At 42.9% G+C, this 27,816-nt stretch overlaps 3 protein-coding genes across 8 annotated transcripts in view; 1 reads left to right on the top strand and 2 right to left on the bottom strand.

The window, feature by feature from the left end:
• The window catches only part of akap9 (A kinase (PRKA) anchor protein 9), a 68,125-nt gene extending 56,033 nt beyond the window's left edge, over positions 1 to 12,092 (top strand). For 5 of the 6 annotated variants that reach the window (XM_085263264.1, XM_085263261.1, XM_085263262.1 and 2 more), the window contains 26 exons: positions 65 to 217; positions 683 to 769; positions 1,192 to 2,217; positions 2,645 to 2,779; positions 2,867 to 2,911; positions 3,030 to 3,170; positions 3,596 to 3,640; positions 3,737 to 4,726; positions 4,886 to 4,943; positions 5,787 to 5,902; positions 6,196 to 6,384; positions 6,614 to 6,781; positions 6,963 to 7,068; positions 7,152 to 7,347; positions 7,519 to 7,669; positions 7,766 to 8,110; positions 8,219 to 8,509; positions 8,612 to 8,844; positions 8,959 to 9,064; positions 9,256 to 9,450; positions 9,755 to 9,955; positions 10,138 to 10,370; positions 10,458 to 10,552; positions 10,637 to 10,784; positions 11,117 to 11,247; positions 11,550 to 12,092. In XM_085263264.1, the coding sequence (XP_085119390.1) occupies positions 65 to 217; positions 683 to 769; positions 1,192 to 2,217; positions 2,645 to 2,779; positions 2,867 to 2,911; positions 3,030 to 3,170; positions 3,596 to 3,640; positions 3,737 to 4,726; positions 4,886 to 4,943; positions 5,787 to 5,902; positions 6,196 to 6,384; positions 6,614 to 6,781; positions 6,963 to 7,068; positions 7,152 to 7,347; positions 7,519 to 7,669; positions 7,766 to 8,110; positions 8,219 to 8,509; positions 8,612 to 8,844; positions 8,959 to 9,064; positions 9,256 to 9,450; positions 9,755 to 9,955; positions 10,138 to 10,370; positions 10,458 to 10,552; positions 10,637 to 10,784; positions 11,117 to 11,247; positions 11,550 to 11,593 (5,628 nt within the window). In that variant the 3' untranslated portion in view covers positions 11,594 to 12,092. The remainder of the gene's footprint in view (positions 1 to 64; positions 218 to 682; positions 770 to 1,191; positions 2,218 to 2,644; positions 2,780 to 2,866; positions 2,912 to 3,029; positions 3,171 to 3,595; positions 3,641 to 3,736; positions 4,727 to 4,885; positions 4,944 to 5,786; positions 5,903 to 6,195; positions 6,385 to 6,613; positions 6,782 to 6,962; positions 7,069 to 7,151; positions 7,348 to 7,518; positions 7,670 to 7,765; positions 8,111 to 8,218; positions 8,510 to 8,611; positions 8,845 to 8,958; positions 9,065 to 9,255; positions 9,451 to 9,754; positions 9,956 to 10,137; positions 10,371 to 10,457; positions 10,553 to 10,636; positions 10,785 to 11,116; positions 11,248 to 11,549) is intronic. The other variant, XM_085263263.1, reaches the window with a different exon arrangement.
• Positions 12,093 to 12,889: 797 nt separating this feature from the next.
• cyp51a1 (cytochrome P450 family 51 subfamily A member 1) lies at positions 12,890 to 17,537 on the bottom strand. The gene is made up of 10 exons (XM_085263265.1): positions 17,241 to 17,537; positions 17,036 to 17,134; positions 16,276 to 16,452; positions 16,034 to 16,160; positions 15,751 to 15,925; positions 15,399 to 15,518; positions 14,671 to 14,866; positions 14,243 to 14,338; positions 13,976 to 14,144; positions 12,890 to 13,852 (listed from the first exon to the last, which is right to left on the bottom strand). The coding sequence occupies exons 1-10, from the start codon at positions 17,400 to 17,402 to the stop codon at positions 13,674 to 13,676; spliced, it is 1,500 nt and encodes a 499-aa protein (XP_085119391.1). The 5' UTR covers positions 17,403 to 17,537; the 3' UTR covers positions 12,890 to 13,673.
• Positions 17,538 to 18,603: 1,066 nt separating this feature from the next.
• Positions 18,604 to 26,983, bottom strand: krit1 (KRIT1 ankyrin repeat containing). The gene is made up of 17 exons (XM_085262744.1): positions 26,785 to 26,983; positions 24,350 to 24,519; positions 23,993 to 24,149; positions 23,803 to 23,895; positions 23,569 to 23,698; positions 23,237 to 23,480; positions 23,038 to 23,153; positions 22,740 to 22,883; positions 22,445 to 22,601; positions 22,121 to 22,228; positions 20,539 to 20,695; positions 20,243 to 20,394; positions 19,982 to 20,148; positions 19,793 to 19,880; positions 19,489 to 19,695; positions 18,992 to 19,108; positions 18,604 to 18,906 (listed from the first exon to the last, which is right to left on the bottom strand). The coding sequence occupies exons 2-17, from the start codon at positions 24,449 to 24,451 to the stop codon at positions 18,817 to 18,819; spliced, it is 2,229 nt and encodes a 742-aa protein (XP_085118870.1). The 5' UTR covers positions 24,452 to 24,519; positions 26,785 to 26,983; the 3' UTR covers positions 18,604 to 18,816.
• Positions 26,984 to 27,816: the final 833 nt, after the last annotated feature.

Genomic DNA, 27,816 nt, shown 5'->3' with positions numbered 1-27,816 from the left:
CAGTGAGATCCATACCTTGCACTGTGTCCTGGTGTTCTCCTCTGAAGATGATTTATCTCCTTAGATCCACAATCTGGAGGAGCAGCTGGAGCAGTTCAGAGAGGAGCTGGAGAACAAGAGCGAGGAGGTGCAGCAGCTTCACATGCAGCTGGAGATCCAGAGGAAGGAGATAAGCAGCCAGCAGCAGTACCTGGAAACAAGGGAGAGCATGCTCCAGGTAAACGGGCACCCAGCCCCCATACATCATCGAACAATGTTTTTACATCTGAGTTTATGCAAACTTTTAAGACGAAGCACTGCTTACTGGTGACATCATAAAAGGTTTATCACTGACGAGTGTGACGTGTGTGGCATCAGTAGATAAGCTTATATGTAACGTTTAGCTCACAGCTGTTAATAGTTCCAAAAATCCTTTTTATGCTTTTATTAGAACAATATTCACAATCTCTAAATAAAACCAATATTTCTGCTCACTAAACTTTTCTTTTATATAAACTTTTTAAATACTTGCTCTCTGTTGCTTATATAATTTTGCACATTTTTAGGCTTTTCCATCACCTCTTATTTTGCTGTGCAGGACTCACTTATTCTTCTTTTCTTAGTCAGTAAATTTTCATCAATCCTCCAAAAACACTTTTTTTCCCCCTAATAGCCATCACATTATAATCTCTGACTTTTAAAGGTGATGGAGGAGAAGGACAATGAAATAGCACTTCTTAATGAACAGATCACTAAGCTTCAACACATGGAAACAACCTCTGACAACAAGGTAATGCAAAATGCGTATGTGAAATAGAAACGGAGTCTATTTCAAGTACGCATACCTCCGTGGAAGTGCATCGGTGTGTTTGGTCTCTTCTCCCCCCTCTGTCTACTTTTATTTTAGTTGGCTCCATTTTGCTATGTTTTTTGTGTGTGTTTGCTTGTTTTGTCCCAGTAAGTAGTTCCACTCCACCATCATTTGTTGTGAGGTGGTCATTTGCTCGTGTGAGGTGGCTTTTTAAACCTCTGAGTCTCTGTTAAGTGCCTACAATCTGATCAAGGCCCGAAAATCAAAATGGCAATGAAAACTTGAAGTAGCTCTAAGCACACCAGGGGCTCAGATGTTTAATGAAATAGCGGCATAGCCATGGGATCCTCAAATCTATTTATTTGTTAATGGGGTCATAACATCTGGATTTTACTCTTTAGGAAATGGATGAGAGGGATGAGCTGATAAAAGACTTGGAGTCTCAGGTGGAGTGCCTTCGGAGTGAACAAGAGCGTCTGAAGAGGAAGAACGAGGAGGAGCTCGACCAACTGAATGAGGTCATAGAAAAACTTCAGCAGGAACTGGCCAATATCGAGCAAAAGCAGCCTACAGAGGAAGAGGAGGACACCAAGGCAGAGTCAGAGGGTGATGCTTGCGGGCCGAGTAAAGACGAGTTTGATAAAATGAAGCAGAGAATGGACTTGGCCACAAAAGAGCTCGAGGCACTGAAAAAAGAGCACAGCAAGCTGCTGGAGACCTATCTTCGCTTGAAAGAGAGCGCAGAAGCCTTGGCTGAAACGGAAAACCTGGAGAGCTCAGAGGGCGAGCTCGAGGAAGCTCTCAGGGAGAAAACTGCAGGGCTGGTTGTCTTACAGGCTCAAGTACAAGCTCTGGAGGAGAGTGCCTCATCCAGAGTGGAAGAGCTGGGCGTTCGAATTGAGGAGCTCGAAGGCTTGGTCAGTGAAAAAGACTCAGAGATAAGCCACTGTCGCTTCCTTCTGGAGCAGTCTCAAAGTCATGCAGAGGATCTCCAGAAGAAGATGTTGAACCTGGAGGAGCATCTAAGGGAAAAAGTGGCTGCAGCGTTGGTGAGCCAGGCCACTCTGGAGGCCTTCCAGCAGCAGTCAGTGGAAACGAGACAGGAGCAGGACCCACAGAAACCTCCAGAGCCACACGTTGAACCACAAAGCTATGAATTTGGTGATTTTGGCATCCCCCAAATGGATGTCAGCAGATTGTGTCAACAAACACAAGTGCCCACCGGGAAGGTGGTTCGTCTGACGCAGAAGCTTCAGGAGCTGGAGGTCGGACTAAGCGGGATGCAGAAAGACCAGGAGCTGCAGAAGCAGCTGCTTTCCAGCTCTGAGGAGGAGGTGCTCGAGTATGAAAGGAGGCTGACTGTGCTTGTAGATCTGCTCAGTCAGATGAAGACAGGGACACTCCAGAGGACATCGTTGGCTGTGGAGGTGAGTACCATATATCATCTGCTCTAATCTATGTAAATGTTTCGTTATATTAATAAATAAATGGAAAATGCCCGGCAGGATTTCTGAAGCCAGCTCGCTCAGCTTCCAAAATGTGTTTATCTGTACAGTTAAAGTTATCTGGAATAATTCCTAAATACAGAGTGATAAAGTCATTAGATATTACCGATATTTTATTCCAAAAGTTCAAATAGAGGCACAAAACAATCACAAAATTGTGAATTTCTTTGTCCGTGAGTGAAAATCATACACCGTGAGCCCTAACTGCATAATGGATTCTGCATTATATGACTTCCCTGCACTGTAATTATTGATTAAAACAACAAAAATGCAAATGTAGTCCCTGTGATAAAGTCTCACATTGCGAATTGATCTAATAAGTCTGATGATTTGTGACCTTTTTTCACAGGCCTCCTCTGATGACCAGCAGAATGTGTCGCAGCTTCTTCAGCAGTTACAGGAGGTCAGAGATGAGACTTCAGCCACCAAAGAGCAGATGGAGAGCTACAAGGAGAGCTGCAGCAGACTTCAGGATGACCTCTGTGTATGTGCTTTTAAACGGCTTCTCTGGGTTAATTCATACTGAATGTCAAAGTGTTTTCTAGTGTGTGACAAAAGCTTTTCTCTCTAGGAAAAAACTGTAACGATAGAGAGGCTTCAGGAGCAGCTCCAAAAGGTAGGAAGAAAGAATTTTGATCCTTTCATGTTTACATTTTCCACAGCATAAAACAGTAATTTACTAAGAAACAACCATGCTTAGAGAAAAATTCAGAACTTCAACCTCGTTCTTTTAGACATCAGTTGGTGAGAGCGAAGAGATGAAGGTGTCGGAGCTTAAACGCCAACTAACAGAGGCTCAAAGTGAGGCAGCGACCACCAAAGAAGAGCTGAACAGCTGCAAGGAGAGCTTGGAGAAACTGCAAGAGCTGCTGCAGGTACAGAGCTTAGAAATCATGCTTTGTTGTAGCTGCTGAGTTCAGGGAAAACTGCCCAAACTGCACTGCTGCAGAATGATATTTCTTCATATCATAAAAACATATTATCACAGTACACACTTTTCTAGCTTGTGCTGCTCCTATGTATGCATAAAGATCAGGTTTATACTGTGGGACATAAACCTATTTGATATTCACAAACGCACAATAGCACTATTGTGTGTGATTCAATGCAAATGTACAAACGAGAGCCACTTGGATATCTCTCTCTATATTTTTTACATTGATTAATCAAACAGGATATAGATTTTTAATTTATAGGTGTTTGGGTGGGTTGTGTGACCTTTAGACGGAGATAAATTTGCTGTTTCTACCCTGTTTTCAGTCTTTCTGCAAAGCTAAGCTAAATAATTTTTTTTATTCAGGAGCGGGAAATGACCATTGCTCACCTCAAGGGAGAACTTTTCCAAGTAAGGCGGAAATGTTTTGTCTCAGTTGTAATGTCCAGTATTATCAGCATCAGCATAAATCTATAGTGTTTGAACACCTGTCCAATCATCTTCCAGGTAAAAGCAGACGAAGACAGGGACAGGTGGTCAGAGCTCACCCAGGAGCTCGAGAAGGTCAAAAACAATGCGGCTTCCACCAAAGAAGAACTCAAGAGTTACATGGAGCGTAATGAGAAACTTCAAGAGGAACTTCAAGTGAGTGAAGGTTCTGTTTCTAAACTCAAGGAGGAGCTGCAGGAGGTGAGAAAGGACATGGATACCATCAAAGAAGAACTCAACAGTTACATGGAGCATAATGAGAAACTTCAAGAGGAACTTCAAGTGAGTGAAGGTTCTGTTTCTAAACTCAAGGAGGAGCTTCAGGAGGTGAGAAAGAGCATGGATACCACCAAAGAAGAACTCAACAGTTACAAGCGGCACAATGAGAACCTTCATAAGGAACTTCACACCCGTGAAATCTCAATTTCTAAGCTCCAAGGGGAGCTCCAGGAGGTACAAACAGTCTTGATGAAGACAGCAGAGTCTGGTCCTCCGTCCCCTTCTCCCTCTTCCTCTCCTTCTCCATCTCCCTCTTCTCCTCAGCCTATTTCCTCTACCACCACCTCCTCCTCCTCCACCACACAGCCCAAAAGGAAAGGAAGCAAACAGCCAGCTGGTAAAGGAAGCAGCACCAAAGACAAAGCATCTCTCTCCAGAAAAAACTCCACCCCTTCTAGCCAATCCTCCAACAAATCTTCCAGCCAACTGTTGAGCAGCAACTCAGAGCAGCAACATGCGACTGTAACAGACTCGTTCACGCAGACCGAACCTCTTCAGATGTCTGATCTTAGCCAAGAAAACAAATCTGCCACCAAAGAGGAGATGGAGGAAGTGATCGGAGAATACGAGGAGAAGATCGTACAGATGCAGGAGCTCCATGCAGCAGAAATCCTCGATATGGAGGCTCGGCACATTTCAGAGAGCGAGAACCTCCGCAGGGACACGCAGGCGCTGGAGGACGAATGCAAAGCTCTGAAGGCCGTCATAGAAAAACTGCGGTCTGCTGAGGTGAGGAAACGAGATGTTTTAGATGTCTGTTTGTTTGGATCCTTAGCTTGTTCTACATTTTTATCAGTGTAGTTTGATGCTTTTAAATGGCTTTCTTCTTTCTGCTTATCATAACACAGAAAGTCTGTGATTTTAATCTTTTTTTTTCATCCTCTCTAGGCTCCTACATCAAGACAAGACCGCCCTGCGTCTCAGTTCAAAGATGGCTACACCAGCGGTAAGTTTTAAGTGTTTTAAACAAAACTAGAGTAAATCGTTTTTCATTTCTCTTGTAGGAAAGTTGGTTTCTTAAGAGTGTATCTGTCAGTTTAATGTGAGGCTACAACCTGCTTAGCATGAATACTGAAAGCAGAGAGGCTGGAATTTTGTTTATCCTCAAGAGCTCTCTGAACCAAACCTTGGAGCGGATCTGTTATAATAATTTAATTGAAACAAACCTCACTAGGGTAGCTCTGTATGATCCACAGTATAAAATAAACGACACATATCTTAACTGAGCTTTGCTGGAGCCCTTCTGTTCATCCTGTCTGAACTTTTTTGCTCCTCTTCGTTCGAGCCAGCTTGCCTGTTATTGGCTGCACCTTTCAAACTGAAGGTTTGAACAGCATGTGGATGGGCCTTATCAATGATAGTTACAAAAAATGTCTAAAAACAGTCGTTTAAAGCCTGACATTTGATTCATAGGGATTACTTGCATATACTCTCGTTACCTGGTTTGAGTCCGGGAGGAGAGACAAATCCAGCCTCAGGGGGTCAATGTACTCCTAGTGTCAGTTTCAAGCCAGGATAAATGGGTAATGGGTTGCATCGAGAAGTCTCTATCCAAATTAAAACATGTTTCTCTGTGTCTAGAGACCCCCTTTGGCAAAAGGGAGCAGCTAAAAGTACTCTAACTTCAATTTATTAAAGTTTGGTCATATTTGTAACAGTATACAGAAATCGACTTTTCTTTTTTTACTTTGAGTGCCAAAAAGAGCTCATTTATCCTTAATTTTAGCTTGTTTAGCATTTGTTTTCTTTGTTGCGCTTCACTTTTGTGATTGTTTTTGTCATCATGCAGACAGCAGCTCAGACTACAGCCAGAGGACAGGATATGACCTCCCGAGCCTGCAACAGGAGTTCAGGACGACTCCAGAGGGAGCCAGGAGAGATGAACCACTGCCAGACCGGATCAAGGTACAGCTTTCACTTACTAATGAACCATGAGTGATGTCATAAAACTACAGGTACTGTGTAGTATGTTTCCCACCATGTGAAATGTATATAACAAAATCCAGAAGGTAATTGTTTTCATCTGGAGGCGGCGTTTTTATCACTCATCCAAGTGACTGAAAATGCTGCCTCCAGATGAACTTTCCCGAATGTCCTTGCCTGTATTTGTGAGCATGCAAAAATTTGAGCAATATTTTGTTTTCTATTCTTCAGAAACGTTGTAAAAGTTACACTTTTTCTGCATTGCTTGTCTCTAGACGTTGCTCCGTGAAGTGCACCAAGAAGGCATGCAGGTTCTTTCTCTGTCAGAGCTCCCACTTTCTGAAAGCGAGCCAGGCGACCGGTTCAACGTCCAGGGCTGGGTGAAGGAGCGAGACGCCCTGCTGGATACTATAGAGTCCCTAAAAAACTTCATCAGCCAGATGCAGACACACAGAGAATCACAGGTAAAGAAACCTCACCGCAAAACACTACAGCAGCCTAAAGAGTCAAAACCATTAAAGTTTAAAGCACCAGGGGGGTTTTGAAGATCCCGCTGTCGTCTGTTTGTCACATCAAAGTCAGTCAAGGGGCTTTACGGCATTGGCATCCTCTTCAAAATAACAACAACTGCCCTAAAATATAAGAAAGCCCTCTTCTGAATTTGCCTGAATTTGTGTGTTTGATTCACTGCAGATGTCCGGCAGTGTAGACTGGCGTGGAGAGCTCCTGGATGCAGTTCGGCAGGTGTTTATAAAGGAGCGCAACGTGCTGAAGAATGCCCTCTACAGCCAGCTGGACCTGCTGGACACCAGTGACGCCATCATTCACCTGAATCAGCTGGAGCGGAGACTGGCTGAGCAGGTCTGTAAAGAGTTCACCATAATGACTTCAAAAACTGTTGTAAATGTTCATCAGCTGCAAGAAAAAGATTGTAGAATTTTGTTAGCCTGAGTATAAGCTGCTCGTTAATTTGTTATAGTTTGGGTCTCTGTAGATAGTTATTTGAACCTATCATATGGCTGTTTGTGTGTCTCAAATACAGGACGCCCAGCACAGAGAGGCGATGGGTTCACTCCGCACTGCAGAAAGGTCCAGTCTCATCTCTGAGATTCATCAGCTCCGTGGCCAACTAGAGCAACTCCACCAAGGTGATCCCAGTTCAGAGTTCATTTTGCTGAAAATAAGTCTTTTTGTATTTTATATCTGTTAAACGTCTGCCTTCGTCCTTCAGGTGCCCGGTCTGCTGTCTCATTGGCTGGTGAAGGTAGCATAAAGGAGCAGAGGGAACGAGTTGGAGCTGATGGAGCCGGGGGGGCTGACAGGCTGCTAGTGGAGGAGCTAAAGGGTGAACTGTCTCAGACTAAACTGGAGCTGGAGACAACCCTCAAAGCTCAACACAAACACCTCAAAGAGCTGGACACACTCAGGTTAGACCAGACATTAAAGTAACAAGCAACGCTGGAAAACGCAGAAAACATATTAAATGTTTAAGATAAAAATCACAGTTTTGGATATATTTGCATAATAAGTAAAGAGTTTAAAAAGATTTTATTTAAAAGTAGTACAGTGAAAATGTAGCCTTAAAATGATGTCAACAGGGCGGAGGTATCCCAGAAAGCCGCAGAGGTGGATGCACTAAATGATGAGCTGACAGAGGAGAGGAAGAAGAGCAGAGATCTTCAATGGGCCATGGAGAAGGAGAAGTGTCAAACTGGGAGGACCGAGGAGAGCAGACGAGAAGAGCTGGAGGTAAGATGGCAGGAGCATTCAAGCGTGACGTCAAAGTTTTTTCCCAAAGTTTGAGTATTTTTGAGAAGAAATTGTGTTTTTTAAATTTCCCACTAGGATCTTCAGCTTTCTCTGGAGGAGCAGAAGAACCACGTAGCACAGCTGAAACTGACTGTGGAGCAGGAGCGACAGGCCTCCTCTCAGCTCTCCCATCAAGCTGAAGAGGAGCGTCTCAGCCTCCACAGGCGCCTGCAGGAGCTCCAGGTCCAGCTTGAAACAGAGCGAGCTAAGGCCCAAGAGATGAGCACTGCTCTGGGGAGAGAGAGAGATCTGCGGACTGGCGTTTCCTCTGATGGTGGTCACCTCCATGAGGAGCAGGTTCAGAAGGATGGGAGAAGCTCTGAAGAGGGAGGAGGTCTTCTGGAAAGACTGCAAAGGGAGCTGGACGACAAGCACGCACAGGTTCGATGCTACAGTTGCTTTAACTGTCTAATGACACCAGAGTTCAAGGCCTTTTATCAGTGGCTAGGATCTGACTGTATCATGATTAAACATGGTTTCCCTCTCCAGGTGGTGGATCTACTCAGTCAGGTTGAGGCCCAGAAGCTTGAGGTGGTACGAAAAGAGGAGGAGCTGACGCTGGTGAGTCAGAGATCCAGAAGAGACCAAGAGGCACTGCTAGAGGCTCAGGCCAAGCTGGAGAGGCTGGAGGCAGAAATGGCAAAGGTCCAGGAGCAGCTGAGAAGAGAGCTGGAGAACAGACAGAGTCTGGAAGAAGAGAATGAGAGACTGGAAGGAAGACTGAACCAGTTAGGAGAGCAGAGGGAGGGGATGGGACCTGTGGAGGCTGATGGCCGGAGTGTGAGTGGCACAGATTTTACTTTAAAAAGACTTTTAGTAACATTTATTGTTTCTGATCATGTTATCAGGAGCATTGAAGCTCTGTTGTTTTTATCTTAACAGCAGGCTGTGTGGCACAGTGACTCCACGGACCGCACCAAAGACTGGGTGCTCCAGCAAAAGAGCGGAAACCTCCACACAGAAAGCTCCAGCGCGTCCCCTCACAAAGAGGTCTCTTCAACAGGCCACAGCAGTGGGCCGCATCATGGCCCGTGGCGCACGGTGGACAGGATTGTGAGCAAACTCCAAGTCATCTCCTCAAAGGTCCGCAGCATGCCGAGCAAAACCACTGGCAGGTAAACAAAACTGCTGTTTATTTTTTTCTTTTATATTTATTTCAGAAACTGTGCAGCACAATCACACCACACAGACCTCCTCTGTAACAGCTTTACTGCATTTCTTCTGTTCAGGCTTACTGCAGAGGTGGACAGTGAGGAGTTGTCCTGGGTCCAGTCCAGTCTCGATGAGGTCATCACCCTGCTGCAGCAGTCCCCTGGTCTACCCTCCGTCCCTGAGGTCAGCACACGGTCTCATTTTTGTTTTCCCTTCTACGCCGCATATTTCTGGATAAATAAAGAAATGTGAAAAGGAGAAACACCCACTCACTGCTAGTCTCCAGCCAGAATCAGCTGTTCGCGTCTGCGTTTACTAAACAACATCTGCTGAGCTTTACACGTGGTTGTGACTGCTTGTCTTGTTTCCCTCAGAGTGCGTCCCTGCTGGCAGGAGGCTCCTCCAGCTCCTCCAACACGCTGACTGAGCGGCTGCTGAGGCAGAACGCTGAGCTGACAGGTTTCGTCAGCCGTCTGACCGAAGAGAAGAATGATCTGAGGAACCACACGCTCCGCTTGGAAGAAGAACTGCGACGCTATCGGCAGGTTGGACTGGGGTCAGGCGACAGTGTGAGTACACCACAGAAAAACCTGCTGATTCTGAGATGGAGCACAATACTACAGTGCTATTTTTTCTGTAACAGTCGCGTGACCGTCCTGGTTGGTCTAAAAACTTAATATTACATACACATGACATGTGGTAGAGACAAATACCACAAAGATAATGACCAAGGTATTTTTATAATCCTATGTTTCCTTCATAATGCCATTCAGAACTTAAGTAAACGTTCAAACTGGCTCGCATAATGATACATATTATTGTTTCCACCGTCTGTCATTTGCCTCTGACTAAAGAGTGTTTTATCTTCTGCAGTCCAGCAGACGAGGAGCATCAAAGATGGACTCTGCAGGGTTGCTGCTTTCTCAGGAGCGGGAAGCTTGGGCTCGAGAGAAGATCCGTCTGGAGAAAGCTTTGCATTTAGCTCAGTCTCAGGTGGCTAGACTCAGGGGAGAGATCAGGTCCGAGAACCTGCGAGAGATTACCGGGCCTGATGCCGACAATGCTGCCCTCAAGGTCAGCAGATCACTGCTCGTAAACTGCTTTGTATCTGAGTAATGAGTTAATTGTACTAACCCAAAGAAACGATGCAGAAGCATCGCCTAAATGCTGGAGTTCAGTGTTAAAAGACATTTGATGGCCTCTGAAGTTAAACTGCTGTCTTCTCTTCTCCCTTCATCTCTTTTTTTAACTTCCAGAGGATGTATGGGAAGTACCTGAGGTCAGAAAGCTTCCGTAAAGCACTGATCTACCAGAAGAAGTACCTGCTGTTACTGCTGGGTGGTTTCCAGGAGTGTGAGGAGGCCACGTTATCACTCCTGACCAGGATGGGCGGTCGGCCGTCGCTCTCCAGCCTGGAGTCCCTCAGTCAGCGGTGCAGGGGTGCGATGCGCTTCCGCTCTATCGCCAGAGTCTCTATCGCCCTCTCCAGGTGGGATCTGAAGCTTTGGGGTTTTTTTAAAAGGTTTTTTTTTTTTGTTAGTTTTTTGTCTAAAACCAATTATATTTGTTCATCTAGAATGCGTTTTCTCGTGAAGCGATGGCACAGGGCGACGGGAATGAGCTCCACGGCCTCCTGTGCTGTTAGTAAGAACGGAACAGGACAGATCTTAGGTAACCAAAGCATATAGCAGCTTGTAACCTCTCTATATTGTCATTTACATGTGATACTCATAATATTTTCTTAATTTCCGGCAGGTACAGAGGCGAGGGATTCCCCTTATCTTCACCCAGGTGGTCCGGAGATGTACAGAGATAGAGGAAGCGGCGGGGGAGGAATGTCTAGCAGCAGGGGGAGAAGTGGGCGGGAATCCCCTCGATTGGCTGTCTCCTCCACACATCACAGGTACAACTATCAATCAGGATGCTAACAATATTTATTATTAAACGGTTTTCCTTTTTTAATGTTTCCAGTCTACTTCTTATTTTATCTCCTGATTAAAGGAAAGAAAATACCAAAATTATTGAGAATAAAGCTTCAAACTTAGTCTGAGTAATTAAAATAATGAAACTGATCTGTAAAGTTATGATGAAGGATCACTTTGGACATCAGTTGTTTAGGCTAATGTATACTCATGAGTACTGTAGAGTAAACTGATTTTTTTTCTTTTCTCTTTTGCATTAATGTGGAGTTCAGATCCTTTCCGACTTTCTTAAATCTGTGTTTCTAACGTGCAGGTTTCACATGTCTGGAGACCACGGACCGCTCACCTGTTCCCACTTGCAGAACTACGACCCCGACCGAGCACTCACCGACTACATCTCCAGGCTGGAGGCCCTGCAGAGGAGGCTGGGCAGCGTGACATCAGGTAACACGAGCAGCCCAGCTCACATGCATTACGTGTGATCGAGTTACAGCTTTCTTCGTCATCTCAAATTCTATTGGAGAAAAACACTTTCATCTATATGTGGAATATACATAATTACAAATTTGGTTATGTCTGCTTACAGTACAGTACGTGTTTGCCCTGTAAAGCTGAGAAGCAGTGAACTCACATATTCTGATTGTTGCACCCAAAGCAAGCGCTGTGAAATAAATGCATGTGTAAAGGTGTGATCCGTACCCTGGGTTTGGCATATTTACTCAACTCCTCCTCTTTTCTCTCCCCAGGTGCTTCTTCATATGCTCAATTGCACTTTGGCTTGAGAAGATAGATGCTGACACGTTAACTTTGGCTTGAAGAAACTCAGTTGCCTTTTTCTCGTGCTGAGCGCTCTGCTGTTTTCTACCATTCTGGTGTGGACTGTATCTTTCCATGTGGACCAAAACACATTTTTTATCAGTGTACGACATGTTGTATTCAGGCTTTTTGTTGGTCGCCGGCACTTGGAAAAACAGCTACGTTTGTAATTTAATCTGCCTCTTTGTTGTGGATGATCTACAATCATGTATAATTTGTCTAATGCTAATTTAAGACTTTGTGATTAATTTATATGTTTGTGTTGTATGGGTGGAGCGTTATGTAGAGGATGTTTGGGTTTACTGTTAAGGAGGCTGCTGCTGGATATTCTACACTACACTGTGTTTTGTTTAGGCCGGACAGACTACAGAGGACATTTGTAGAGAACGTATTTTTGTAAACCGTTAGGAGCTTTGAATTTTCTGGGTATTTTGTCAAAAACTGAAATAAAGAGGACTACGTTATTTCAAAAAGGTTTGCTTCATTTCTTTTTTTCTTTTTGCATCTTTTTTGTTAAACTTTTTTTGTGGAAAAATTTAGCACCATCAAGCTTCATTCAGATAAACCAGCAATAGAAACAAAAACTCAGCTGAGGACATCTTTAGTCCTTTTGAAAGCGAATAATTATTTCTTTTAACACTAAACAAATGTTGCATAGGGAGCTGTTTAAAAAGCACAAGGGGGGGTCAAAGCTGTAAAAATGAGCTTAGCCTTCCCATGAACCCATTTAATGGTCTTCCTTTTTTCCTCCTGCCTGGGAGATTCATATTTAGTTATTATTAATATTTTAGTATCCTTTGTCCCAATCTCCTCCAAACCATCTTACAATCACTCACAATGAAAACCTTATTCTTCCTCTCTTCCACCTCCTCCCTACTCTCACTACAGATCAGTGTCATCTGCAAACATCACAGTCCACAGAGACTCCTGCCTGACCTCATCTGTCAGCCCGTCCATCACCACTGCAAGCAATAAGTGGCTCAGAGCAGATCCGTGATGTCATCTCAATTTAGGTGTCACCACAGTTATTCCCTATTCCCTAAATATAGTGAAGGAACCCAAAGTACTGGACAGTGCATGACTAAATGTACATGGCCAAGTCTATTTAACCAAAATGATGAAAAACAGCTGTGTTGGAAGATAAAATGTTCATCCTCTGGCATTAGCTGACACGAGGCTCAGTATAGATCTCATCATCAGTGAAGTTTGCTTGTAGGTGGGAGATCTCCCATCCTGACGCACACTCTGTAACACAGCAGGGTTCAGAGGCTCATTTTCATATTTTTATTGATTTTTCACCCAGTTTCACTTGTTTGTTTGTTTTTTCTTTTGTCTTCACAGCAGGAAAACTTTAACATACATCTCAGGAATAAAAGATTCCCCACAGATTTAGTAACCCACCCCAGAGCTTTTAATTAAATCACATGGTCTTCCTCAGCAGATTATTCAGATAGCACAGGGTTGTTTTCTCTCTTCTCAAGTTTAAACCCTCATACTGAGTAATGCTCAGGACAAGGAAAAATATATACTGTATATACACAACTGGTCACAACTCATCTGCAGATGAAGATCATGTGACTAACCTTATAGCTCCAAACATCAGAGAGCTGTAAATGAACCTCGTGGTTTTAACCAAGTTTCCAGTGTTCAGAACTTTTAGCTACAGGATTTTAAAGTTTGCTGCAAAATCGATGATTAACTCTGGAAAACAAAAGTAAATACGTCTTCCCAGGTTGACTCAAAGGCTTCATTCAGTCTAAAGACGTCATAAGGCGCTAGTTATTTCTCCATTTGTATTGTTTTTAAAGAATTCACATTGTGAATAAGAGCATCAGCTTTCACGCTGGAGTCTCACAGCCCCTGTTTTTCTCTGCAGAAAGTCACACTTATCTACAAACATTCATTCATGAAGAGAGCCGGACTCTAGACGAAATACAGGAAGAATAAAAGCACAGCTTGGGCATTAAGAGCAAAGTGCACTGATGTCAATTTTCCTCGATTCAAGTCCCCACAAGGTTCGAGCTTTACTTCCGATGCTCGGATGTCTCCGTCTCTCACTGCTTCCTCCTCTTGTATCTGATGACGGGGTTGTGAGGCGTGTGGATCATCGTGGTGTAGTTGATTGTGGGGAAATATCCGTCCACCAGGTCAAAGTCGTACATGCGGAGCAAAGTGGACCAGATGGTTTTGATCTGGACGTAGGCAAAGTTTTCCCCAATGCAGCGATGACGGCCTGCAGGCGGAAAACAGGATGGATTTGATTTCATTGAACTCAGTTTGACTGATGTCTGGTTTGGCTTTGAGGTGTTTTATGTTTACTTTATTTTACAGCAAACAAAAAAGCGCTTCTTCATACCGGCTCCAAAGGGCACATAGGCGAACTTCTCCCCTGCGGCAGGATTATCGTTGAGGTAGCGATCAGGTTTGAACTCCATCCTGTCCACCCAGGTGTCATGGAGCCGGTGGTTAACAGTCGGGGAGACGCACACCTGGTGGCCCACAGGGATGGTGTATCCTGCTGCAGTCTGAGAAAGCAGAAGAGAGAGCAGGTACAGCAGTCAGCTGAGGTTGTCTGCGCCTATACATGACATCATAAAATCCAGTGCTGAGGAATGACCCATACCTGAGGAGAGCGAGCCATCCTCATCATCGTCATGATGGGTGGGCGGAGCCGCAGGGTTTCCTTTAAACAGCGCTCCAGCAAGCTGAGATCCTTCAGCTAAAGATGGCGACATGAAAGTTTAGAAAATATCTGGAGCATCAGTCTGGTTTTGAGGAATAAAATAACCTCTTTCAGCTTTTTTTTTTTTTAATTTATGTAGACCTCCACCTGAATGCAGCAGCAAGGGGGCGCTAAAAACATCTTTACTCCTGTTACCGCAATAATTTTCTACAGCCAGCAGGGGGAGTATCTCTCACAAATCAGAGGTAACATCTGAGGGAGAATACTTACATTTCACATTTAAACCCTGCACATTTTTTTTTTTTACTCTTCACTATTATTAGCAGTAATGAACCTCATTTTTATCACAGTCCACGGGCGACTTTTACCTGATCGAAGTTGAGTGGAGGCAGGTTTTCCCCGCACACAGCCTTCTGCTCTGCGTAGCAGCGCTCCTGCAGGGCCTTATCTTTGGCCAGGAAGAAGCCCAGCCAGGCGCTGGTGGTGGAGGATGTGTGCTGACCCGCCAGGAGGAGGCCGATCAGCATCCCTGCAATTTCGTCATCGGTCAGCGGCCGTCCATCTCTGAGGAATGAGAAAGTTTTTTTAGTTCTCAATCCTTCATAGAGTTAATTGTGATTTTTATTTCTTTTTGATAATAAGATCTGAATATTCTGGGTTAAACCAAGTCTCCTTTGAGTCTTTCAGGGCTGGACCATGACATTAAACATAAAACTGTTTCTTTGCATGTTGACTTGCACTGTCATTATGTAATCGCAGGTACATCAGTTCAGTAAGAGTTGGGCAGTAAGTGTGTTACCTCATTTGACAGAAATTTATGGATTTTTCTCTTATGCTCACAGACCTGCAGACAAACCTGCTGCTCTCTGTTTGTATCAAGGAAGAGGCTCATTAGCAGTAATATCTGACACACAGGTTGATTCCTCGCTTATAAACACAGTATGTAAGTCTATAGTGGCAACTGTGCTTTCTCCTCCAGCTCTTTGTTTACTTATACAGCAAATGTCCACACCTGTGGTCTGGTTTTGTCCTACTCTTTGACCCTGGGCTGTTTTGTTGTTTTAGCGCTTGTTCTGAGCCGCTGATGTCACCTTACTTGTATGTGGAGTCCATGAAGGTCTGCAGGATGTCATCTGCTTTCTCTTCAGAGCTCCTCCGTTTCTGAATCACTTTGTAGAAGATGTTCTTGATCTCTCTGTGAGCTCTGTCCCTCTTCCTAAACAACAAACAAACAAAAAAACAGAGGTAAATATTTCCAAACAGTATTGTGCTGTTTGCATCATATCACATTGAATCCCTCTGGTATTTCTTTTGCCTGTGTGATGCCATCTTTTTTTTCCAGTTTTTTTTTTTTTTTTTAATCTGTCTAGTCAAATTAAATCCAGTGTCGTCTTCACCCTGTGTGCAGACACAGCACTGTACTGCATGAAGATGTGTGAGAGACGTACCTGAAGCTGGGCAGGGGCAGCCAGCCCGGCAGGAGCCACGCAGCGTGGGTAAATCCTCCGTCCAAGTCGGCGTAAAGCTGGGCCACGCGTTCATCCAGCATGCTGCGGATCTCTTTCCCGTGCAGGCAGCTGCTGGCTGTGAGGATAATCAGCTCGGACAGAGCCTCGAACAGGTCTGAAACAGGTCAAAGTTCATTGACAAACGTTTGGTTTTTGATCTAATCTGTATCAAGTTTTATGGTTAACTGTTTTGGACTCAGCGTTGCAAATATCGGTGTCTTACTTCTCTCCCCGCTGTCTCCCCATTTCTGAAAATACTCGATCGTCTCTCTCTCAATGATCTCGATGTGTTCCCTAAAACGAGCAATGTTCAGCCCCGTCTTAAACATCTTCTTCTGCTCCAGAAAAATCTGCAGCAGATTAAAAGGAAACATGCATCTCAGCTGATCTTAGCATGCAGAAACTCTTTAATACATTTCCACCTTCCTTCTGAGGCGTGAACTTCTCAGGTTCTGGGATACTCACGTGGTTCGGCACGTCGTAGGCGACTCCTTTGCCGAACACCGGAGTGGTCAGTCTCGAGTAGACGTCCTCTGCGTTCAGGTCTTCGTTCTTGCTGTTGAACATCAGCGCGGCTGCGTCGCTGCCCAGCAGGTAGGTGAATGTTTTGCCCACCATAGTGAAGCTGAATACAGGGCCGTACTGTGGGGGGAACAGCAGACACGCAGGAGTTCAGACGCAGGGGTCAAAGTAAAATAAATCTCTGACAACTGAGTTAAAAAAAACTAAATAATATATATACAGATTAAACTCTAGATCAGTGGTCCCCAACCCCCTAAATATATGATATGATAAGATATGGAACCTAAATCAGATTAGGGATATTGTACTGTATTTAGCTTTATTTTGTATCGTGCTTTTTCTTTTTCTCTCTCTCATTTTTCATAAATGACTTATACTGTTTACAAATACCAAAACTAGAGCAAAATCAGTCAGGAGCTACAAGGAGAGAGCCAGAGTTGCCTTGGCCTGTTGTCGCTTTCATTTGCACCACAGGAGCTGAAATGGACTCACGATGGTTTAAAAGCATTTCCTCATTTTTAAAGCAGTTTATCTTCATGATCATCTGCTTTGTTCAAACTTTGAACCGCTGTCAATGTTTAGAGTTAATAACTTAAAGTAATTGGAGGGGGGGGGCTAATCTTCATATTTTAGGACTGATTATTAAACTGTTTCATTTCTTCTGATTGAAAACAGTCGCAGGTTCATTTTTCAAAACACTTACTTTGTTATAGGCATTTTCCAGAAACTCAATGGGGCTCTTTCCAAAAGCGATGGCATGTCCCAGAAAGGGGATGCTGGAGGGTATGTAGGGTGGATGTTTCTGCGCAGAGAGACATAAATAAATAACAATAAAAAAAATAAAAATAACAGTGACTTGAAACTAAAGCTTAGATAACGGTAACTGTTTTTCGTCTGAGCACACTCACCACGTCCACGTCTGTGGACTGTTTGAGCAGCAGTTTGGAGATGTATCCCAGAGTGAGGGTGAAGACGGACGCTGCTAACACCACGGAGGTCAGGTTCTCGTTCATTTTCCCCATAGTGTCCCCGAGCAGTTTAGCGCTCATCTGATAAATGTGCATCGACATTTTTCCTGATAGCCCCCGAAAACAAAACCTTTAAAAACTTAACCCCGAAACGGCCCCGGTCACCGTCCACCTGCTGAAAGGCTCTCGGTCGAGAACAGTTGGTGATATTTCCCCAAAGTCTCGACCTGTCAACACTCGTCCTGCCCCCGCCTGACCAATGCTGGATTTTGATTGGTTGCTGACCACGTGTCAGTCAAGCAGCTCTCGCTGTGAATGGTTGAGGCTACCTGAACCGATGTCTTGCTACATGATGTCACACCAGCAGGGCGACCATCGATTTTAAGACCTTTTTTTTTTTTTTAATTTAAACTTTTTCATGTACCTCCAGAATTCAACAATACGGGACGTTAAAGTCCTGCAAAGATAACGAAATATATTATAATGTTTAATATTATATTATTATATAAACGTTTACAGCAATTCAATTCAATTTTATTTATATAGCGCCAAATCACAACATAAGTCGCCTCAACAGCAATAAATGAGCTGGTTTGCAGTTTGTTGGGGGTGTGTCGGATCATTAATGATTGTGACTGCTATCATGAAATTAGCAATACATGAGCGTGCACAATAGCAACATTTTCCTTTCAGTAAAAGCATAAAATCAATTGCGGAACCTTAAATAAATAAGTAACTAACTAATAACCACTTCAAAATCCTGTGATGGAGTGCAACTAGTACAGGAGCTGGGCTACAAATATGTTTTAAATGAGGTTTATTTTCATCAGTAGCCTTGAAAACCTCATAAGTTCAGTTCTTTAATATACATTATTTTAAAATATATATATGCCAAGAAAATATCCTCCATAGCTTTACACCACCAGGTGAGACCAGGAAATGTTTGGTGATGATGCACAAACTGTAGGTTTCCTGTTCTTAACTGGCAAGAGAAGACCACCCAGTATGGTCTTCTGCTTTAATGTTTGATGTAGTGTGCATTGAGAGATGCTCTTCTGCATATCTTGGTTGCAGCCAGCTGTTATTTGAGTAACTGTTGCCTTCCTTTCAGCTAAAACAGCCCAGCCACTATTCTCCAACTTCTGGCATCAACAGGGCATTTTCACCCAGTGAAGAGAGAAGAGAGAGTGCTCCCCATTTATAATAAAGCAAATATTGATTTTCAGCCTCCATCGAATGAATTCCTCTAAAAAAAAAAATAACATTGTCATTTCTGCCTAAATATGAAAAACACATCTGATCATACAATCAATCACTTTATTAAATAATAAACATATTTACATGCCATCAAAATCCAGGAAACATTAAAATAGAGAATGTGAAGTATATCACTAAGCCAGTTGTACAAAATGAGGCTCTTGTGGAAAGGCTTTCCAGAGTTACTGCAGTCAGATGATGGTCGGAACAAACAACCCGAACTGGGAATTTTGTTGGCAGGTAGTTTCTTCAACAGTTTTCAGCCATAGGCGTATTTGTCTGTGATGCCTTTCTCATTTGGAGTTATCTGCCCACTCAGTTTCATTAAGAGCTTCACAATAAGGCCAGCCTGAAGGGAAAGAATAGACCTTAAAGGTTAACAACCATATATATTTCAATAAATATTATTTGGATTTCGAGAAAAGCTTTATTACCTGTTTTGTGTGCACGATGAAGTTCATTTTGTTGTCACCACTGTGTATCTGGAAATACTGGTCTGCATGTCCAAGCTGCCATATAAACGTGCTATACTCTAAACTGATGAGAAGGACCTGCAAGAGAAGAAGTGTAATAAAATGTCACATCAAGCTTCTTCAACTAAAACTTAAAAACCAACAAAAATACAGCATTATCGTTTAATCTATCCTATGGTAATCCCAGAGGGAATATTTAAGTAAAAATCTAACTAATCTAAGAATGCAAGTTCAAATACATTCTGTAGATGCAAACGGCTTTGTGCTATTGTGCTTCAATCGAGCACGTATTGCATATGCTTTAAAAACAGGCAAATTCGTGTGGGAGGGCCCATGCTCATAGTCATCTATCCATTTGCTCCACCAAGCTGAAGAATAAGTAGCTTTACATTCACAAACTAGAGCTTAAAACATAAAAAAAAACAAAAATTTAAAAACCCAGCAAAACGGCATTTTACCTTAGTTTCCATGTTCATGAGATGCAGTCCCTTTGTGTTCACCCCCACGTAGACACGGATGACTTTGTGGTTGCTTGCGCTGGCCTTGGTGTAGACCTGGCCTGTGAAGAAAGCTGCTCCGTAGGTCGGGATGTCCCAGCAGTTCTGCAAGAAGAGCCGCTGCAGGTGGTGCATCTCTTTACTGACCCCCTCGCTGGTGCTCAGAGCCTGTTGGTGAGAGAGGGACAGGACCTGATGTCACCTCAGGGAACACTGAAATTTATTTATAAGATAAAAAGCAATTAAAATAAAAACACAAGTGTACTTTATACTCATGAAGAATCCTGTTGGTCCAGTGGTATGCTTTGCTTTTCACCTTGGATATCGGCACGATTGATTTGAGGTTTTCCTCACTGTTTACATAAAGCACAGATTTTATCCGAATGCAAATAAATCAGTTTGTTAGAGCAGATATTAAAAGTGATTTAAACACAAAATATGATTCGTCTCTTACTTGAGGAACCCTTGCTTGTGCTTCTTACTCTCATAGTTGCCATAGATGATTTGCAGGAGGAGGCTGGCCAGCGTGATCAGCTTGTTGTCTGGAGCAGGGAAGAAGCCCTTGAGAAGGCAGTGCCGGGCCTCGTCAAACAGGATAAGGATGGCCAGCGGATCCTCCACCTGAAACAAAGCCACCAGCAGGAAGCTGATGAAGAGCTCTCAAAACATTTCGAGTTGAGCTGTCACTGATGCTTAGGTGGTGAAAGTGACCTACCTTTTTCTCAATTTCAAGGGGCAGTCGGACATCCCTGCGGAGGAAGAGCTGTGGCGTTTCCCTTTGAGGATCCAGCACTGTGAGATCTGTCACAATCTCAGTCCAGATCCGGAGGTGCTGCAGGGGTTTGTGGTACGGCTTCAGCTGCAGGTCTAACACACAAAACCACACGCACACAAATCTTTCTGGGATCTTGCAGTGACACCACTAACTACAGCTTTTGGTCTTTATTGCATTGATGTTACTAAATTAAATAAATAAATACATTTGGAAAAAAAAGAAACGAGTGGACTCACGGAGGTTCTCTGAGCAGATCCAGATGGTGAAGTATTGCTGGGTCTCCTGAGACAGACGCATCCCCTCCATGATCTGCTGCACAGTTGTGTTGTTGCCATGCTTGAGCTCTACGGAGCGATACGAGCCGTCCATGCGGTAGATGCGCACCTTCTCGTACTGTGGATCACAAACAGCACAAATGGTGGATTTCTTAATATTAAGTTTAAAGTCAAAAGACACGACGCTTTATTCTTTATGCCATCTTACACCCCGTACACACCAACAAAAACTCGCGGGCAACAGTACTCTCGCGATATAACAGAAAACAAGTTAACAATCTTTCTCTTAAAAATAAAAGTATAAACCTCTCTTTAAAACATTTGTATACATATATATGTAAACAAAAAAACTTGTCAACATTGTTGAACATTCAGGAAACATTTCAATACACTTCGCTTTACTTAAAGCATACTATAACACTAAAAAGTGTTATATCAGAAGGAAGCTGTCATGTCTGCTCTGTGTTGTTATAACTGCACATGTGCATGTGTTTTACTGGATACCCCTTTTCTTCAAACAAGGAAAAAAAATATCAAAATGAGTGAACGCATCTATGCCAGACTCAATATCAACAACATATAAGGTTAATTAAACATGGCACGAGCAAACAAACTAAACAATGACTAGCTCATTATGAAAAAGCATGAAAAACACAGCTACAAAAATCCACAAGCTTTGCTGCTATAATCCCAGAGCTTTCATGACTCAACCCCTCAGGGCCATTCCTTTGCCCAATATCAGAAACATAATTCTTTATGGAGTGCTGGTTTCTATTTAAGGAAAAGACAATAATGACATGCAAAATAAGAGTGAAACATGGCTTAGTCCTGGGAATGTCTGACACCTTTGACTGTTCTTGAAGGAATATCACCAACAGGCGATCAAAAAACAAAACAAAACAAAAAAACTTAACTGCCAGGGAATTACATTCACAAGTCACTTTAGGTACAACTTTCCAATTGCTTATCAACACAACCCATTACATGGGAACAAGTCATTGCATTAAGACAAGTAGACATGGTCAAGATGACCTGCTGTAGTTAAAACGGGGAAGAATTGTGATAAAGGTGACTTTGAACGTGGCATCAGAGATCAACTTGGTTATTATCTTGCCCAAGGATCCTCTGGCACGCAGACTGGAGCAACCAGGGATCAACCCAGCAACCTTCCAATTGGTGCACGACGTGCTCCTGAGCTACAGCCACCTCATCTGGATTAGAATCTAAAGCAGCATTTATATTCTCATCAAACTCCTCAATTATGTTTTATTGTTTATTATTTTTGTTATTACCATTTTATGTACTGTGATGCCTTTAGGATGCCATATTTGTTTAACTACTATTATGTTACATTAAAATACAACAACAACAACAATGCCTGCAAATCAATCAGCAAAAATATATGCATTGGGAAGTCTATACTTATGGGCTTAAGTATGCTGAAGTGTATTTAGAAATAATTGCAAACTTTATCTCGATAACATCCTGAAAAGGCTGTTGTTCCACACAAAGGAATAACAAATAGTGTAACTGTGTGACTCACTGGTTTGCTGTTGGCTTGCTGCAGAAGTTTCACAGTCTCCTCCCACTCGTTCTGTTTGTTCTCCTCGCACACTTGGAACGGCGATCTCTTCTGCTGGTCTTCTATGTGCTATTGGTGGAGGAGTCAGTATCATGACATAGTGATTAATGTTTACCACTTTATTATGTAGTATGTGGATACTGATAAAAGACAAATCAGCAATTATTATTATTATTATTATTATTACTACAAACCAATAAAAAAAAGTTACATTTAGCTGCAACAGGATTTCTTTGAAGTAATAATAAAAAAAAAAAGAAAAAGAAAAAAGTGTTAAATTTGTACCCGGTCGATCTCAGGGTGCTGCAGCAGCAGTTGGACGATCTCTGCGTGGCCTCCTCGGGCTGCAAAGTGCAGGGGGGAGCTGAGCTGGCCGTTCAGCAGGTTGGGATTACAGTTACCCTTCTCCAGCAGCAGCTTGGTTGCCTCAACTTTACCGTGCCTGGATAGAACCACATAAATATCAAACTTAAACATAAGTAATGGAAAAAAAAAAGAAGAAAAAAAAAAGACCAGGAAAATAAGAAATTTTGGATACTTTTAAGCCTTTCTTGAGCTGTCAGATGAGCAGGAGACTCACCAGCAGGCATAGTGTATGGGAGCCCAGTGATCGTTGTCCAGCTGCTTGACTGAGAAACCGCTGTCCAGAAGCTTAGAGATCAGCTCAGTGTCTCCTTCCAGGGCGCTGCGGTGGAGAGGAAAGTCGTCCACCCACTGGTGATCCCTGTGGAGACAGGAATTTATGCTGAAGAGAACAGTGACTAAACATGACTTCAGTTCAAGGCATCCACGTTGTTAATCAAGACTGTCCAGTGCGCCCCAAAAAGAGACAAAGTTAGACACAAAGTCGATAGCAGTTAACCAAAACAAGCCCTCACTTGTCTTCTGTCACACAGTTGGGTCCATGCTGCCATTTCTCCCTCTTGGGGATCTGGATCTTGGAATAGTCTGGTGCCCCAAGCCCAAAGTATGGGTTGATGATAACTTTGTCCACCTGCAGACAAAACGAAAGGAGGGCGATTTAAGTTTCCAAATCCACCAGAAGAATTATGTTTCTTTGCATATATAAAGCCTTACCCTGTTGGTGTACTGCAGATCTGAGCCGTAGAGTGGATTCAGGATGCACATGTCAGCCTTCTCCAGGGACATCATCTTGCTCTTGATCTCCAGAGCAGTGTAGCCCATGTGCAGACCCTCATCACTCAGTTTGCCCTCGCTGCTGTAAGCCGGATTGCTTACGTTGGTCTTCACCCGCTCCACGGGTGCTGGTCTGAATAAAGCAGGGATGGCATGAGGCACAGTGTGCTGCTCTGCTAACCATCTGCGGAGGGGAAAGAAGCAAAGGGAAGGGGCGTTTACCTCTGACAAAATCGCAGAGCTAAAGAGCACATTTACAGACTTCTCTTTACTTGTCTAAAGCCAGGAGCATCTTGGAGGTGACGGAGCAGAAGTGAGTGCTGGTCTCACTGCACACCCGCATTATGTCGTGGAAGCAGTAAAAGCTGGGGCTCCCGGGGCTGTGGACAGGCTTGCTGTTGTCTGTATAGAAGGACTCATTAATCTACTGCATGCACAGCTTAAACTTTGTTAAACGTTAAATAAAATTAGCTAGATCAGTTCAGGATGAGATATAGTTTACTTACCTTTAACACTGACTGGTACAACAAAAAGTGAGGCTTCTTTCCCTTCATTGTCACCTTCAAGAATAAATTTCTTCATGTGCACCACACGCTTTCCTGCACAGCAAAAACACTGGTTAGATCAGTGGTTCCTAACTCTCCCCCCAAACAACAGTTTAATAAATCAGCTTGTGCACAAATGCGTCAGCCTCACCAGCGCAGCTTTGGTTACTGGAGAGCGGTTTGATCGTTTCATCAACATAATCCAATATGGATTTGGATTTGTCTCCTCCTGCTTTGAGCTTTGTTGCCAGAAGGACTTTCTTTCTTTTCTTCTCCTTCCCCTCTAAAGGCACTTCTTTTAAAAGGATCTACCCAGACGCCAGAGGAAAAACATGCAAACAGAGGCTCAGTTAGAAACTCCAGTGGGTCTGAATTCACTGAAGGGTGTTTATTATTCATGCATACAGCAGTGATATGCCCAAACCAACAATACATTACAGGACATCAGTGTTCTTTCCACCTCACTGTAAGACGTCGAGGACAGTGTGTTAACTGATTGTCTGCCTACCTCATAGGCTTTGGCTCTGTATTCTTTCGAGCTCAGGCTGACTTGATTCTTCGGACGAAGCACAGCAACAAACACATCCTCGAGGGTGTCCTTGTTGCCCATCGTGGCGTCTTTTCCTCAGACCTGAGAAAATATGCTACATGGGGGCCAAATGCCGTGGAGAGACATGCCTAAAACATGGGGGAAAAAAATATCAAAAAAGGTGAAGGTTGCTAAGAAAAGTAATTCAGTGTTTGAGCAGTGACACTCAGTCTATACACAGGTTTAACTGATCACAGAGCGCCTACACTTTAGAAACTTTGGATTCCAACACCAAAGCAAGTGACCGACCTGGAGCCCCACAGCTCTCACTGCCAAAACCAATCACCCATTCACACAATTTTATAATGTCCAACGTTGTTTAATGCTGTCACCACGTGGACAGAGAAAGTGAACACACCCATGTGGGAGTTTGCAGTTACATGCAAACTAAATGTGCTTAACACAGAAGATCAAAAACATAAAACCTGTGGCAGTGAAAACAGCAAAATACAGCAACCCACCCCCATCACCACCTATTTAGTGATTAAAAAGGGTCAAGTCTGTTTTTAAATTTATGCACAGTTGTAACTGATCTCAGGTGAGCTTGTTCCAAAGAACTGGACCACAATAACTGCAAGCACCTTCAACACACTTGGATCTAATTCTGGGAATCTGGACCTGGATCTGGACCAGGTCAGATAGGGTTGTAAACAGTGTGTCTGTGAAGGTTCTCAGTCATCCAGTAAACAGTGGGCAAGTCAGAGATATACCGGGTGTGTTGAGGGCAAACCATTAAAATACTTTTATTAGTTAATAAAGCTTTCAAAGGCAATTTTATAATTTTAATGGGAACAAATTAAGTTCCTTCAATACTGAGGCAATATGCTCAAACTTTCATGTGCCTGTAAGGACTGTGTGCCATGTTGTGATCTTAAGTCATCCTACTGATGAGTTGGGTAATCCAGTGAATAGAGCGTTACAATAATCTAACCTGCTTGATGTGATTGCATGAACCAATTTCCCAGTCAGTTTGAGATAAGGATTTTCTAACGTCAGATATATTTTAAGGGATAGAAAGCACTTCTAGTAACCTTATTGATGTCATAATCCAACCTGGGATCAATGTCCAGAACTGCTGATTTGTTAACTTGCTCACTGTGTATCTGTGTAGGGCTGATGCATATGAACACATTTTCTGTTTCCGTCGTTGTCTCTGGCTGTCTTCTAGCACTTGCGGGTGTAGCACTTATGCTGCACCCAAAGTAAGTGTGGTAAGAACTGCTGCAAACTTCACTCTCAAGTTTGACTTAACAGCTGTGAAGCATAGCGGTGCACCATAGAGAACCTTTTAACCCCGTCCTCCTCGATGCCTTTTGTCTTGTACAACATAAAATATTCACAAAGACCACGTTTACCACACTGAGGTAGTACCCCCCTCCCCCAAACCAATCACACAATTTAATGAACACCTCGTAAACACACGAAGTGTAAGATTAGACCTGCTGCCAAATTTACACAGAAATCAGAAAAAGAGAAAATATCCAGTGACCGGCAGTTCTAAGGTGACAATGCCCTGCTGATGCCATAGCAAGGCAACAACAACTCAAATAGGTAAAAGGTATGCAGAAGAGCACCCTGACGCAGAAGACCACACCAAGTACCACAGCTGTCAGCTAAGAACAGAACAATTCACAGGGGCTCACCATAATTGGACAACAGAAGAATGGAAAAGCATTTCTGCTGCTACGATCAAATGGTAGCGTCAGAATAATCCACAGTTCAGCCTGCCGCTGGTGGTGTAACAGTGTGGGAGATATTTTACTGGCATACTTTGGCCTCTTTAGTACCATCAGAGCCTCATTTACACTGCACAGCCCACCTGAGTATTTTTGTTGACCATGTCCATCTCTTTACGACTACGGTGCAGGATAACACACCATGTAACAAGCTCAAATATTCTCAAACTGCTTTAAAATATACCTCTACATATATATTCTTTTATTATTTCATATTGTATACCTACTATTTTTAATTTTGTAGTGTATTTACACCGTTTTATTTATTGTATCTTATTTTTAGTCACTTTTGAACTGCATATAAATAAGTAAAATATAATTTAACACACAGTAAAACTAGTAAGAGTCATCTCAGAGACAAACTTGTTGAGTTCAAAGACAGGTCACGCCCCGGAAACCAGGCTCGGCTGTCTTTCAACTGTTATTACACGGACACCTTTACATGTTGTATTTTATACACACACACGGTATACACTGTCGTATTCAACCAGTTGTCATACATTTCCTTGTCCACGTTAAACGACAGAACTTTTAGAGGGGAGTCAGCAGCAGTAGCTGGGATGCTACATTCATCTTCATCAATGTTTTTTTCCGCTTTTCCGAGCAGCTGAAACTTACCGAAAGCGACGTGACTTTCTTTCAAAACCACCAAACGGAGCTTTCCTCGGCTCTCCGCTCGTCTTAATTGGGTTAAATTAGCGGTCTGAAGCCGGGAGGTTGCCCCAGCACCGCTTCCAGGAGCAGTTATTTTTGGGTTGAGGTAGTTGCAGGCCTTTTTAAGACGGGGCAGGGCTGCAGAGAAACAGAGGAATCACGTTACGTTTGAGTGCAGCAGCTGCGGCAGGACGACAGAGGACTCTGCTGGTGAGGGGGACCACGTACACTCAATAACAAAGCATGAGCGTCAGGTAGCGTCTGCTGTGCTCCGTAAGACTTATTTATGGATATATTTAAAAAAAAAAAAATCAAATCTATCTCTAATTTTGTGAGTTTTTCAGAATTTCAATATGATTTATTGTCCTCTTAAAAGACCGCCTCCCCCGAAAAATCTATGGAAGCTTGTTTAAATATTTTTTTTGAATTGTCATCCATAAGTCAAAATTTCAGGTCATTAGCTCAAATTTTGACTTACAGGCTTTGAAATGTTGAGATATTTTGACATAATAACATAATAATCATTCAGAAGTTTTACAAGTAGTAGTACGAGTTTCGCTTGCTATGAAGGCTATATGCAATTTTTAGGATAATAAAAAATACATTTTGAATTGAATATTATAGCCAACAGCTAATATAGATAGATAGATAGATAGATGGATAGATAGATAGATAGATATTTTAGATGTTTCTCCGCTAGAGGGGTGTATAAAGCAAATAAACGTATGTATTAATTGGATCAGTTGTATAACTTAAGCTAGCGATGTCTTTTATTAACCATAATGAATTAGCAAATTTAACAGATAAATGTGTGTTAAATATATCCTGATCATTGATATTCCTCACATTAGTTCCCACACTTTCTCACAGTCTTCAACCCTGACTGATAAAAAGGGGAAAAAATTTATGTATATATTTGAAGAACTGGTGAAACTCACTGTCAAAAGCGACCTCCCAAATCACTTCGACTTGAAATTTCAAGTTAATTTTTCAGAG

Source organism: Mchenga conophoros, linkage group LG22 (assembly GCF_057382185.1).
Source record: "Mchenga conophoros isolate Kocher_MC1m ecotype Shallow Benthic linkage group LG22, M_conophoros_male_GT1.1, whole genome shotgun sequence".
NCBI classification, from domain to species: Eukaryota; Metazoa; Chordata; class Actinopteri; order Cichliformes; family Cichlidae; genus Mchenga; species Mchenga conophoros.
Note: the sequence above shows the minus strand (reverse complement) of the source record. Positions and strands in the feature narration are given on the sequence as shown.

What these genes read in the sequence shown, in the direction of transcription:
- cyp51a1 (XM_085263265.1), bottom strand. Translation starts at nt 17,402, where the DNA reads ATGTCGATGCACATTTATCAGATGAGCGCTAAACTGCTCGGGGACACT. An exon ending in CTGCCCCTGCCCAGCTTCAG is followed by an intron (nt 15,519 to 15,750) that starts GTACGTCTCTCA and finishes TTTGTTGTTTAG; the next exon opens with GAAGAGGGACAGAGCTCACA. An exon ending in GGATGGCTCGCTCTCCTCAG is followed by an intron (nt 14,145 to 14,242) that starts GTATGGGTCATT and finishes CTGCTTTCTCAG; the next exon opens with ACTGCAGCAGGATACACCAT.
- krit1 (XM_085262744.1), bottom strand. Translation starts at nt 24,451, where the DNA reads ATGGGCAACAAGGACACCCTCGAGGATGTGTTTGTTGCTGTGCTTCGT. An exon ending in CCCATACACTATGCCTGCTG is followed by an intron (nt 22,602 to 22,739) that starts GTGAGTCTCCTG and finishes GGTTCTATCCAG; the next exon opens with GCACGGTAAAGTTGAGGCAA. An exon ending in TCATGAACATGGAAACTAAG is followed by an intron (nt 19,109 to 19,488) that starts GTAAAATGCCGT and finishes CTTCTCTTGCAG; the next exon opens with GTCCTTCTCATCAGTTTAGA.